Consider the following 15,552-nt stretch of genomic DNA (forward strand, 5'->3'; position numbering starts at 1 on the left):
TTTTCTTTACGAGCTTATTGCCAACAGGAAAGCTTTCATGAAATTGCTGATGCGTTGTTTCGTAGTGTCGCTTCAAACTACCACTCTTAACAATAGCGACAGTTTTATTGCATATAAAGCACACTGGAACCGCTTGAGGCCTATTAGGCAGCGTAAAACAATATTGTTCAGTCTATTCTGCCAGAATACGAAAACGAACGAAAATATTATGAAAACGCGAAAAATCACAAAACAAATGAATGGTTGCTCCGAGGTTTGTGCTACGACTGACAGTCTGCTTCCCCCGCCCACACGCCCGCTAGCTTCAACAAAACAAAATAGTGACAAGCGCGCACAAACACACATACACACATACACACAGAGTAGATAGGAAACTAATAAAACCATATCAGTAGTAAGTCTAAACAGGTATAACCTGTATAAAACAGGTTGACTAGGCAACTTGAAATAAAATAAGTACATTCTTAGTTGAATTCTGTGTGGCTTAAAAATATTACTTCAATTAATAAAGGTATAGTATACCTTATTCACGTATTCATTTTTATACTGGTACTAGTACTATGTTGCTGTATCGCTGCTGTTCAAAAAAAGATGTCAAGATGTCTGACACCGAAGATGTTCAGTCTGTTTACTCTGATTCAAATTCATTCAAATGTTGTAAAAAAACACCACTGCATATTTTGTGTGCATCAAATGTTTTAATATATACCATAAAAGCTGTGCTTTAAGAAAAAAGAAGGACATTACCTTTACCGGAAGAAACAAAATAGTGTGCTGCCAAACCGAATATGTAAGTGAAACTGAAGACGAACCCGATTCCAGCATTCTACAACAAACACTTTCTGAGCTGATTGAAGACGAAAATTGGAAAATCAATCATATAAATAACGTTGATGAAATAACAGTTGATGAGAGCAAAGTAATTACTAATTGCTCTACCACTATTACGGCATCAGCTGGCGATTAATAGCAGAAGTGCTTCCAAAAACAATTCAGGGACAAGAGTGTATTATCCCTTGCAAAGAAGCATCTACTCCAGCTGCAAAAACCATACTGGTCATTGGAGATGAGTACTCAAAGAATTTTCCTTATGTACTGAAAAAATCAATAGACGTATCCAAATACCATGTAAGAGAAATATTCAACTCCAACGCAGAACCTGCTGACTTGATTAAAAACATTTTTCATGAAACTATAAATTTCGGTAGTGACGATTATGTTATTGTCATGTTCAATACTTGCAATGTAAGTAATAATCGCCTTTTAAATCTAGCACTAAGATAAATATTGCCTGAGAGAAACTCAAATTATGATGAAATCTTAATAAAAATACTAAATAACAGAATCAAAAACTTTAGACTGAACAATTGTAACTGTTCTTTAAAAATGTTCATTGACCGCCAGGTCAAAGGAAGTAAATTTGACATACTTGAGAATATAAAAAATTCCCTCTCAGAACCAAACTATTGTTTTCCTTTAAAAACTGTAATGCTTGACTACGAACCTGATACTAATAACATCGTTCAAGCAGCCTGGATTGACGATAGGTCCCAGGATATCAATGAATCTTTTTTAGTGAATCACACACAGAGAACCCCTGACAAATACCTGAATCTTATGAATATCAATCCAGAATTTAATAAATCTATCCACGATAGCTTTATTGACAATAAGACTAGTAGTACAAAATATATATTTCATACTAAAATATGCCACGTTAATGTTCAGGGATTTTTGAATAATTTGAACTCGATAGAATGTTTTGTAAAAACTCACAATATTGACATAGCATGCCTATCTGAACATTGGATCAGTCATGATTGTTTTAATAATGTATATTTCAATGATTATATAATTGCAGCATCTTTTTGTAGAAGTAATCATATTCGTGGTAGAGCTTGTATTTTAGCAAAACAAAACATTGAATTCAGGAAAATTGTCGCAATAAAACAACTATCCATTGAGTGCCAAATAGAAATATGCAGTATCTGCTGTAAGGTCAATAGTGTTAAAATTGTTATCATAACTGCTTATCGACCTCCAAATAGTGATGTAGATTTGTTTTTGGATTGTTTGTTGCAGACACTGAAAATTGCAGAGAAAAAATCACATAACATTATTCTTTGCGGGGACTTCAACATTGACTGCCTAGCGAATGCAACCAATACTAAATTACTGACAGACCTTTTTGTTTCATTTCAACTAAAGAACAATATGTTCGGTCCAACTAGGATATTTAATAACATTAATGGTCAGACAAGTAAAACATGTATTGACTATATGGTCACTACATTACATGATGCTAACTGTGATTGTGAGCTTATTCAACCTAACATTGCTGACCATCTATCGCATATTGTCATTCTCAAGACAGATATTTCTAAGGGAGTAAATGCATGCAACCCTAGTAAATCAATAATGAAGCGAATAGTTAATCCAAATTATATAAATGAATTTCGAACTAGACTGAATGGTATAAATTGGTGTCCAATTTTATATTTGTCTGTACAAAAAGGCTTTTTCCTAGAGTCTCTGTCCTGGTGTTTTGATGTATCATGCCCAATAAAACAAATTAAAGTTAAGAAGCCTAAAAACTCATGGATAACTAACGATGTTGTTCAAGAAGGAAAATGCTTAAGAGAAATGTTCCATCTGATCACCACTTATGAAGAATGAAATATATATATATATATATATATATATATATATATATATATATATATACATTAATATGAAAAATCAGAACAATTGCTGATATTAATACCTTACGATGTTGAAGAGCCTTGTAATATATTTGATTTGAACTAGCTGAGTTGACAATTTCATGGGCATGCTATAACGCTGTTAGGATTATTCTTTCAACAATAGCCTTTTTATAAGAAATAGATTGATCGATGTAACCCTCAGCTACTGTTGTAGACTCCCATCGTCGGTGCTTCTTAATATCCGTTATATTTGCTCCTGATTCTGCTAGTAAAGAAGCAGAAGACCTTCTGAAACAGTGACCTGTATATTGCTTTGGTTCCGGGAGGTTCAGAAACTCAGCAATGGTAGAGGGCATTTTCCCATACGTGTTTATACCACTGGGTTGGTACTGCATTTATAATTTGAGTTTCAGAAAAAATCGTTGATGATTGATAACAGTAGGGCGCAATGCAACGTATTTATTAAAATAGTATTTTTTCCAACAATGCAAAAAGAAAGACCTATTTTCTTTTTTTATTTAGAATTTGAACAATCAGTGATTTATCTATTAATTCAATGTCTTCTATCAATAAATGGCACAGCTCTTCACGCCGGCAGGCGTGAAATTGCTCAACTCGCAACGCTTGTTTCGCAAACTTTTTCACTCACAGAATAAAACCTTACTTTCAACACTAATATCATAAATAGCTATTTCTTTTAATGAAAAAATTATCACTTTTGATGCATTGGGATGAAGAAGGATGGATTTTTTTTCGTAGAATCAGGTTTGAAAATAAAGTTTCTGAAAAACTGTTAATGTTTCCTTGTATTAACTTGAAACATGAAATTTAATTTCATGATAATTAAACAGTTGTATAGACTGTTGTATTTTAGTTAAACTTCGAACAACTGCGATCACGACTGTGATAAACTAGTGATAACAGTATAACCTAGAGACAAAAAAGAAAGTTTGTTGTTTACCTAGAATACCTATTTTCATTTGTTTTAACTTGTTGAGATATTTCGAATTATTATGGTGATACAGCGTCGGTTGTGATTGCAGCATTTATTTAATCATACTCATGCAATAGACTCAAATAATATCGCTTGTGTTACAACAAACACCGGCAAACCAGCAAATCTCTTTTGTGTTCATTTTCTGTTTTCATTTCAGAAATCTCTGATAAAATGCGAAAAAATTATATGCATGGCTACAATTAATAGATAATTCTGAAAAAAGTTTACTCCACTTTTGGTTTAGTGGCTTTTTTGGCGTTTTATTATTCCTGCACTTTTCACAAGCAATTGAATTTAGCATTCATTAATTTATCAATTTGTTAACTTCGCCTTTGATTCCCGTAAATTGAATTATATTTTTCGTTTCAGAGATTCACACAATTTCTGGCGTCCAGCAATAGTACGTTTCAACTGAGCAACTTTTTGGATAAAGGTGGAGTTCAAGGTAAATATTGATTCTAGCATTTCAGGTAGAAGTGGTGGGAGTCGTATATTCGCGTCATTCCGTCATTTCCCTTGAATCGGTTAATGATAAAATGGGCTGTATGTTAGAGTGATATCTCCTGTATGCACACAAATCAAGTGTAATGCGAATGGCTCGAACTCAGGTTCTCATAAATGACATTTTATCGAAAACCTGACCTAATGATGATCAAACTGTCATTCGATTCGGAATTATCTAAATACTTCATGAAACTTTTGGAGAAGAGCCGGCAAAAATTGCGGAAGTTACAGAGAATTAAGTAAAAAAATTTATTACTAAAAATATTTGACATATCCATCAAGAGCAGGAAATTTAATTAAACAGTCTCACTTTTTGGAACTTTACCGACAGTATTTATATTTTCAATTTTGACTTTATAGTTGAACATAAAACGGCAGTGGCTTCTTGGCCGAATCAGACACTCGAACGAATGGAAATCAACCAATCAAAACTGAGTATTAAGAAGTGAGCATCTCCTGATGATGCTCATTTGATATGCGAAACGCGCGTCGAGAGACAACATTTTCATAGATCGGAAAAATGAACAAATCTAAATTAATTCAGAATCATCTGAAGTGTAATAGAGAGCAAACTGAAAATTTCACCCAGGAAACTTACTGCATAATACATAATACTCGTATAAACCACTGAAGTGTCCAAATCTTCCATCACTTTCTCACCTCCAGCGAGGAAGTGATGATAAATTTTCAAAAGACTTTTCGATAAACCGATATGATTGGGATTTTAAAATTAGTTCAAATAACTTAGTAATTTCAACAAGTAAGTTTTCAATACTAACTGCGATTTTCACAATTAGTCTAAGATCCAAACCTAAATCAACCTTCACCGAGCTGATAATAGAATGAAATATATTTTATAATGAATTTAGTATATTAAAAAAAAAATTTTGAAAATGGGTTCGCTAAGCTAAAAAAATCCCGGACAGACTATTTTTAATTATTTTTTGAAAAATTAAATTTTGCAACATCAAGATAATAAAAAAATTTTTGTCCTTACTTGAGGTATAAAACGTATAGAATGTGAAGCCGTTGGGTTGTCTACTATTTACCTGGGCGAACTACTGGTTTGTCAGGTATAACCAGGTATATCGATGCCAGTTACTTTCACTGATTAGATAGGTAATAAAAAAAAACTATATCATCATAAGCGCTGTTTCATTGCGAACACGTTGATATAGGGGTTTCTCCAAAAAATGTAGTGCTATTAGGGGTTTGCGAACTTTAAAGATTTGAATTTCAATGCGCGTGGAAATGTGTGACAGAGATCCGAGGTAAGTATACTGTGTAATAATAAAGAACCCAACATCGTAGTCGCCTCGAATGGCATTTAGATGATTTTTTAAAACCAACAGGTTTCATCGGAGATCAAACTTCTTTGAAAATCCAGGACATCGTCGAAATGGAAGAGAAGGAGGAAGAATCTAATGAATCAGAAGAATTCGAGTGCGACAATGATACTTCTGATGAATCAGATATAGAATAAAGAATATTTATTTTTCATTAACATAATTTTTGTAATCATGCTGTTCTGTAATAAATTTTTTTAAACTCAATACAAGATGTTCAGTCTATCTTTTTTACTATTTTATACTATATATATATATATATATATATATATATATATATATATATATATATATATATATATCGAGAAAGGTTAATGCAGTCAAGTTGCTGGAAAATAATTCCATAAAAATAAAAAAAATATGAATAGATAAGTACTTTCTGATCATTCCCATATTGATTTCAATTTGAGAGCCACCGGTATATATATATATATATATATATATATATATATATATATATATGTTCAAAATCTGTTTTTCCGTTAATCAGCTGTCGCCTCCATACGAACGACAACTCTCAGAAGTTGAGAAACTTGTGCGAGCTGAGGACTAACGAGGTCTTACCTTTTAACGTGTGATTCCTAATATATATATATATATATATATATATATATATATATATGTATATATTTAATTAATGCTGTATTATTTTATATTTTGGTATTATATTAAATATATTTGATTATTATGTAATTAATTATTTTTTTTGCAACTCAAATGTCAGTTGCTCCATACTTACCTCGGATCTCTCTGTCACACATTCCACGCGCATTGAAATTCAAATCTTTAAAGTTCGCAAACCCCTAATAGGACCGAATTTTCTGGAGACAACCCTATATCAACGTGTTCGCAATGAAACAGCGCTTATGATGATATACATTTTTTTTTATTACCTAATCAGTGAAAGTAACTGGCATCGATATACCTGTTTATACCTGACAAACCAGTAGTTCGCCTAGGTAAATAATAGACAACCCAACGGCTGCACATTCTATACGTTTTATACTTCAAGTAAGGACAAAAATTTTCTAATTATCTTGATGTTGCAAAATTTAATTAAAAATCATTTTTCAAAAAATAATTAAAAATAGTCTGTCCAGGATTTTTTTAGCGAACCCATTTTTAACATATTTTCTAATACACTAAATTCATTATAAAATATATTTCATTCTATTACCAGCTCGGTGAAGGTCGATTTAGGTTCGGATCTTCTACTAAATCTGACAAACCTGATTGGTCTGATTTATTTATTTCAATAAGGATGAAATATAAATTTTATAATTTGAAAATTACATTTGAAAAATATAAATCCGTAGGTTGGACATAAGTTGGACGATATGCGATATAAAAATTCTTTGAACATATGCTGATAGCTCATTGAAAACTCATGTGGCAATGTTTGAAACTATTTTCAATATATCTACGAATAACGAAAATATTGTCAACAGTATAATTTCGAAATTTTTAGGTTTTTCTCATAAACACTGCCGGGAATAATTAGGGTCATTCCGTAATTTGAAGTTATTTCAAATATTTCTTGATTTTTTCGGTATTAGAAAGATCTAATACCTCCCACACATTTACCAGTATGCTAGGAAATGAGAAATGAACAATTTTACTCTGATATGCATTTGATTGAAAAAGAAAAAAATTTAAGAGCTTCAGTAACGAGTCTTTCCTCCTCTTGCAATAACAGCTTGCAAACGATGAAGAATACTTTGGATAACATTTTAGATTACATTCTGCGGACGACTTTCCTATCCATGTACCAGTATGTCGTGTAGCTCTCTAGAGTTTCTGGAAGCCGGCACATGTCTCCCTAAAATATTATCAAGCTCATCCCCAAACATGTTCAATGGAGTGTGAGTGCGTACATTGTCATGTATAAATGTTGCGCCGTCTTCAGGAAAAGGCATGTATGTCCCATTCTCGATGATTAACTCCGTGCGAGCGTCAAACGATATGCTTTCCCATGACATAACTGATTCACCATCAAATGTGAGTCAATCGGCAATACATGTCTGAGCATATCTCTCGCCTTATCTTCTCCATACTCGTACACGTCTATTTGAGCCCGTAAGGCCAAATCGCGATTCATCGGAAAACAATACACGCCTCCAATCCGCTCCTATCCAATACAAGTGTTCTCTTGAAAAATTCAATCTTGAATCTGATATTCATGGGAAAGCGATGGTCCAGTAACTCTAGTTCAAGAAGATAACCCAGCAGCACGAGCCGTCTCCTAACTGTACACTCACTTATGTTTATATTTCTGACTTCTTGCAGACGACTTCGAAAGGAAACTGCCGTAACTGTTCGGTTTCTTAAAGCACTAGATACGAGAAAGCGGTTATCCCTAGTTATTGTAGTCCTGCCTCGATTTTTGCCGCAACAATAGAATTTATGTTCATTTCAATACACCAACATTGACAATAGTACACAAAAGACACTTGACAGATAAAACTATAGGAAAAAGGTATACTAATTATGGTTTTCAGGAATTCAGGCGAGAGCTCGTTTTTGTCAAACGCTTGTGGCCAAAACAACAACAACTTTGTTTTTCAAGCAATTCATTAGTACACCAAGGTACATCCAAAATAACTCAAATGAAAACATAAATTTCTAAGGTAATTTCAACTCATGGGATGACTCTAATTTTATGCCCGGCAGTGTATCTCCGGAACCAGAAAAGAGTGGTTTTGGTTTCTGTATCATTCATTCATTGATATTCCAACTTTGGCAACTTTTCCATAACGGCTTTTTATGTCTCTTACCGTTTACGAAATTCTTTTGCAGATATTCAAATTTGAGTAGCTCTGTATATTCACTTTATCACGTCAGTGCATTTATTTGCCAGCGAACACCGTTATTACTATACTCTCAACATTTTGAGTTCATCTTTCACCGCATGTGAAAGTCGCATTCCAATTTGGTTATTCAATAGTACATCAGTTGAGTTGGCCGCAACGTAAACTTAATCGTGTTTTAATTAGTCGTTAAATTAATACATAATGTTTTTCAACAAGAATTTCATAAATCAAATCATGAATACTTTTCACTTTGAATCATTCGGAATGTCACTTTAGTAGCTTACAGGCACTCATACTTCAATGAAAATTGATATGTTTCTCAAGTACTTCATTCCGTTTATCATGAATGTATTGTGGATAATGATAAATGATTTGTATTCTGTGAAAGCTACAATTCATCTCAACCATTAAATCGTGATCCATGAGCTTATGATAAAGATTTTATCTGAACAACATGGCCAAGGGAACAATTTCTCGATATACACTTTCAATTGTGATATGATACAATACTTATATTAGCTTTACCACACATGTGATGTAGGTATATCATCACAGCAGTACGGTACTCATGATGTGAGTGATAAATTCATTATGTTACAGCTCATGATGTAACAGATGGTAACGCCTTTATCTTGTTAGTCATATATACAATTGTTTATGTTTAATTTTTTTTTACACCTTCATTGTAACGTCTCCCTCTTTGAATATATTAACATATCAAACACACAATAATTATCAGTATTTGTCTGAAGTGGTACAGATAAAATGTAACAAAAGCTTGGAACACTGTTCCAAACCAGAAAACTGTACATAGCAACTTTTATTGCCCCTAAGTATACCCTGAAGCTGCTGGATTCCATCCAGAAAAGAGCCATCCACCTGATTGGAGACACGAACATCACTGGCAACCTCGACAGTCTGGAACATTGAGATGGTTCCGTAACTTCACATTGCTGAAGGACCGCTAATATAAGTATTGACAGAACACGAGACTAATGACCGAAGCAGAAGATGCAATTGACGCACAACAAAAAAATAAACAATTTGTATCCTTATTTATGCGTTCCATAGGAACGAGCGAAACAGCTTTCTTGGGATCATGGGATTCCTTGTAGCCCAGCCTTTCAATCTAGTGCTAGGATTGAGCCCTGATGCCCCATAAATAAATGAAACCCAGAGTATTTGTGTTGCCTCTTTTTTGTCCTTGAAAGAAATTTTGAGATCATCACGAATGAGCCACTGTTGTTATCTGTTGTTTATTTTATTCATAACCGAGGCAACATTAGAATATTGTTTTTCAACCTTAGTTGAAGGGGCAATCGGCAACGAACCCAATTCATGCATAAATACACATTTCAAGCTACATTTTAAACAATTTATAAACTGAAAGGGGTATTTTTAGAAGATATTGGTTGTTGGGAAAAAGTCTATACAATTTTTTGTATAAATCCAAAAATATTTTTCCCACGAATTTATAAATGAAGGCCATTCATTTGGATATAACTTATCTTGCAAGCAAGTATGTCTCTCTCTCTCTCTCTCTCTCCATCTCCATCTCTGCGTTAACATAGTGAGAAATTCTTATTTCTGGCTTAACCGTTTTTTTTGAAACGTGAAGCTTAAATCGCATATCGTGATGGACTAGCTATGATAAAAAAAAATCAATTGGAAGTCGGCTGATCCACCGTCAAAATTTCATCTAGGTGTATAGGTGCTTGCGGTTCTGGCGACAACGAAAAAATAACAACCAACACGATTATTGTTTGATATGTTACAGTTCATTTTCCCAGTAGTCTTATTATAGTTAGTTGAATTCCTAATAACAAGCAACTTATTTCCGAACGTTGGTATAACTGAAGTTAATGAAATTTCCCTATCATTCAATAATTTCTTTTTCAAAAATATAATTATAAATCTCTCGGTATATTATTCATTGGTCTCCGTGCGAACTATCGAATACAATCTATGCCCGCGCTACGCCTACCCTATTCCTTCGAATGAAAGGTGCGAATTCAACAAAGACAGAGAAACGATCAAGTGTCGTCTCTCGTTTCCTCGAATCCTTCCAGCAAATATTAAGTTTTTTTCAAATAGGTTTGTTGATCATTCGTCCCTCGAATTTTGGAATTCTCGGTGCACAGTGAAAATAGGACATTCAGTCAGTAAGCGAGTGTACTGGAGATCAGCGACTTGGTATTGTTATAAAGTTTTATCGATTTGAGGATTATTGCAGATATAAATCATCATATAGGAATTAGTTTGATGCTCCAATTGATACCAATCCTGAAATCTTCTGCTTCTATGGATTTATGAACTGAACTCTACTGAAGGAAATTTTGTGTCTTATCATTTTCTTTTGGAAACCTACTATTGAGTAAATGAACCCTCTAATATTGAGGTGAGGCAAAAACAAACATTGAAAATAACTATTCATCTCCCTTGTTGTGTTATATGCTAAGATTCGAATGGTATAATTTTTAGGGTGCCAGTTTTGGATTTTTCATTTCCTTGAATGCACCACAGATCACTTTCGATTTATTGCTCGACGATAGATTGTCTGGGTGAAATAGGAAAAGTCCTCAAGTCCCGCCAAGCTAAGATCCGAAGTATTGTCGTAGGATCGGTATTCGTGAGGACTATTTGGTCTATTTTTTTTTATACAATATTGCAAGAAGGATACGTCCGGTAAGCGAGTATTTCTTCATTGTTTATCTATAATTTCTACCGCTGGGATTGCTGCTACGATACTGCAAAAACCAAGAAATACCAGTGCAGGCTCTTCCTTAATTATAAACATTTTATTTTCACCTGAATATATGAGACCATATTTTCTTATGTCATAATAATAATAGTTTTATTTTGTGAGCCAATTATAGCTATATTTGGAGATTCATATATGAACGATATGTTGTCAGTTATCAACCATAGTTGATAACTTGTATTGGTTAAGGGATATCTAGTAAATCAATTCTTTTTATTGGACATTAAGTGTTGATTATTTATGATCGGTTGTTATTTATAATTGTCGATTATATTTCTTTCCCGTTTAAGTAAGTTTCTTGGCAACACAAAACCGTATTAAACGGGTGGCGCCCCTTTATTTTATATAACATTTCTTTTCTTTTGAGTTCCCACGCCCACACCACTGAGTGAGCAGGCTGGTTTTGGTCAAGAAACAATAATGCAGCATAATGTCAGATATTTATAGAATCATTTTCATCTAATTGTAGATGAAGATTCATATTGGAATTGCCCCCGTAACAGATACTTGAAATTGGACCCTTTATTTTCCATTATATTAGGAACCCAATCCTTGTCACAGGTCACCAAAGTAAATTCCAAGTAGTGGTACTAGACATACGCTAGTTTTACGAACTGGAACAAACTTGATCAACATTTCTCAGTCGTTTCTCTTTTGATGTAGATATTGTACAAGTTATCAAAAAAAAACACACGTTCTGGAATGAATGTCTACTCAGAATAATACTGAAACACGACTAGTAATTGTATCTCAAAAAATAGAGCTCCCAGAAAACAACGGAGAATATATTTAAAAATCAGTAAACAATTGCTATAAAATTTCATGCAACAAAAAGATTGTTGAATTTTGTTCCCTTGTGTTATTTTTAAATTGAAATTGTCAGTTTATATTTTTTTTTCATAATATACACGAAGGTTTTCAAACAGAGTTTTTCAATTGAACACTTGCTAGAATTTTATCCAGGATTTGTTAATTTCATTTGAGAAATCAAGATATCAGCTGGGATTTCTAGATTTTATATTTGATTTTGTAATGCTTTGAATAAAAGTTCAAAAAGATACTCCATTGTCAAATTCAATCTGATATCCAAAAAATGTTGCATGAATTCAATGGTCGTTCGATACGGTCATATAATTTTAATTTGAAGAAGCAATTTGAAAAATGTCAACTAGTTGTTGCCCTCTTCAGAACGACAGCCCTCGTCAGAAGTTGAGCTAAGGGTTATGGAGAAATCACCTCTTACCGAGCGTTTCATAGCACGGAATCCATACGTAATTAGCTTCATTAAATTAAATTATCATTATCCACGATGTTTTCGCATTATCAATGAATTTATTTTAAAATCCAAAATATATCCCGTTTGAAATTCAAAATAATCGTGTTCGAATTCTAGTCTGCTCAGTTTTCTTTTAGACCTTTATTTCATCGTAAACTGCATCTCTGGAAAAGGCCCAACGATTTCGAGTGTTTCTTTTATTTCTCAGTATAAATTTGAAAATAATATTCAAAATGTCTATGAAGTATTGACAGTATGAAAAAATGTAAGTTTCGAAGATTTTTCGTAGAACCTTTTTCAAAATAGTAGTAGTTATGTAATTATTAATAGAAATATCTCCAAAGCTATAAAAAACTATGAAATGATGTAAATGTTTTTTCTCATCGATTCATCGGTGTCTGAAACCAACAATTACGTATCTGAGTAATTCGCAATTACATTTGATTTGGAAAAGGCCTATAGACCACTCGTCAAAAAAAAAAATTTTTGGTTCGTGTGTCCATTGTATCATTTTAGTATCCAACTTTTAGTCAGACTACGATCTTGAATGCCTCACGTGTTCAGTTATTATTGTTTTATTGCTCTTTTTTTCATTATACAGTTGTAGAATACGCATGCCTGTTCTTATTCAAGTATTTTTTGGTATAAATGGTCGATTCGAACCTAGCTTTTTTGGTTCCGGACTAATAAAGGGGAAAACCCGAAAATTTCGGATTCGTATTTTTAGCTATATCTTCTTTATTAGCAGAAATATAGGATTTTTTTTAATTTGCGGCGACAACTTTCATTAAACTATCAGAATAGTATGTGTCATTGAATTTTCATACATGATGTCATCCGACTTGGTGGACACCGTCAAGTTTGAAATTTTCAATACGTATCTGTATTTTTTGTTGCAATTTTTTTATAATGTCCATATAATAATCAAGGTATTTTTGGAGAGTCTCCAGAGTTTCAATGATCATTAAATAAAATTGTATTTTTTCAATATAGCCCTAATAATAGCTTGAATGTAACCAGTTCTCAGTTTTATTATGCAGTAACTGAAATGTAACAAACCTGTAAGATTTCATTGAGATACTCCCACGTCGCACAACTTTCAAAGGTTCAAGAAAAAAAATTAACATTTTATGTCCAAGCCCTATTTTGTCTTTTTTGTGTTTGATCAGGAGTAAACCCGTAAAGAAAAATATATGTTTTTGTTTTAAAAAATTCATCTATCTGGTATCGGAACGAAAATAAGAATAAATTTGTCATAATAAAAAATTACTGATTTATTCAAAATGGTAGTAACTAACATGGCGTGTACGCCGTGTTTGGACGGAAATAAAGCATAGTACTGGTTCCGGAGATATATGTCTGCTCCCTTTTTTACCATTTTCTTGCTGTATTTGGCGCATGGTCATATGAAGTTACTGAGAGACGTTGCATATTCCAGAAACTAATAACAATTTTGACGATATGGAAGAAATGAACTCATGTATGTGCTTCTACTGGTATCGTTTACTTCGTTGAATTGTCCCAGTAACATTCAAGGGCACAAGTAACATTCGAGGGCAGTTCCTATTCGCGATATCTACAGGGGACGTTCCGAAGTTGAAACTTCGCTTGCTCGGTTGTATCAGACAGATAAACAAAGATACGAAAGTAGTTGTTTGTCGATTAACTTCTAGAAACATGATAGATAAACTCATGAATAAATGATCTAAGAAACAGATCAGAGTGATTTACTGATGAAATGATAAACATACGTTCAGAAAAACATGTTTTATTAACAAAAATAATACAATTATATAATGTTATATGTTTATATTTTGTTATATTTTGTTATATATATGTTACTATTTTGTCTCTGGAAATATCATAATAAAGATGAGATTTCAAAGATATTTCGTCTAGGCATAAAATACAATCTCTTTCTTTCTCCTTCATGAGCCCAATCCTGAATTCAATAACACGAAAAAAAAACGTTGAAGCCTGGTTCAACAATCCAATTTTTCGTGAAACGATGAAGTGTACTTTTTGACGGTAATCTACAAATTGTTGAAAATTTTTTGTACGCTTTCGGACCAAGAAAATAAACAGTCAATGCAAACTGTTTGAATTCGTCACTATACCTAGACCCTTTTGGTGCTTTATTTATCAAAGAAAGCTGTGCTTTCAAGAGCTTACAATATTGCTCAGGATATTTTCGATCCAGAAACTTGAAAACATCATCCAGAGTAATTCCGGTTTCGTCCAGTGCTCTTTTCGATGTTGAAGCTACTGTTTTCTCTAATGATACAATTTTTTTTCGTAATGCCACTTTTCTTGGAGTTCCCGAAGAGAGTTTAGCAGATGTTTGGCTGCATTCATCTGAAAGAAAGATGTGCGTACTTTCAATAATTGTTTTCTTGTCATCGTTTTTGTTTCCGAAGCATATAAAAATAGATCAGGTAAGTATATGATATAACGAAAAGATATTTCACCTCGTGATCCTAATTGATCCGTTTGAACCTGAGCATCAATGTAAATAAAATCCTTGCAAGTACCGGCAATGGCATCATCATCTGGAAGGTTTAAATAACAAAATTGATATTGTAAATTTCATATGTTAAAAAGTGGAATAAGATTTTTTCATCATTTGAATCTATAAACTTCACTGAACCAACCTTTCTGAGAACCATCTTGAGGCAGACGCAATGAAGGAACAGCATAGCTATGAATACGAGAATTCACAATATCATCGGCTCTAAAATGTAAGCTGCAAATTTTAATTCTATTGTGACTCTGCTCTGGGGTAAGATTAGCATATCTATGATTCCCAATGAAGCCTAATACATTTTTCCAACGTTGACACCTAAAAAAAAATTCAAGTATATCAATCGATAAACTGAACATTTTGAAAAAAGATTGAAATGAGTTTGGATTGGCAAATGCGGTATATTTTGTTATGAATAATTTTATACAACAAAACCATAAAAGGTATAGATAGGTAAAATAAAAATGAATGGTGAATATATTGAATGCATACCTTTCACTGTACTTTGGGCAGCGGAAAAACGAAATACCTGGGCTTCCCACCGTACTCAGACAACCATCCACTGAGCAATACGTCGACATTTTCACAAAATAAATATTTCGAACTCCGAACGAACACAACACAATCACAAT

General features: G+C 33.1%; 1 protein-coding gene across 2 annotated transcripts in view; it reads left to right on the plus strand.

The window, feature by feature from the left end:
* Nucleotides 1-15,552, plus strand: part of LOC111510853 (phosphatidylinositol-binding clathrin assembly protein LAP) — a 131,369-nt gene that overhangs the window by 66,864 nt on the left and 48,953 nt on the right. For both annotated transcript variants that reach the window (XM_074181900.1, XM_074181901.1), the window contains exon 3: nt 4,072-4,147. In XM_074181900.1, coding sequence (XP_074038001.1) covers nt 4,072-4,147 — 76 coding nt within the window. The remainder of the gene's footprint in view (nt 1-4,071; nt 4,148-15,552) is intronic.

Source organism: Leptinotarsa decemlineata, unplaced genomic scaffold (genome assembly GCF_025532065.1).
Source record: "Leptinotarsa decemlineata unplaced genomic scaffold, Ldec_3_MD MMD2_tig00026317_RagTag_RagTag, whole genome shotgun sequence".
In the NCBI taxonomy this organism is placed as follows: domain Eukaryota; kingdom Metazoa; phylum Arthropoda; class Insecta; order Coleoptera; family Chrysomelidae; genus Leptinotarsa; species Leptinotarsa decemlineata.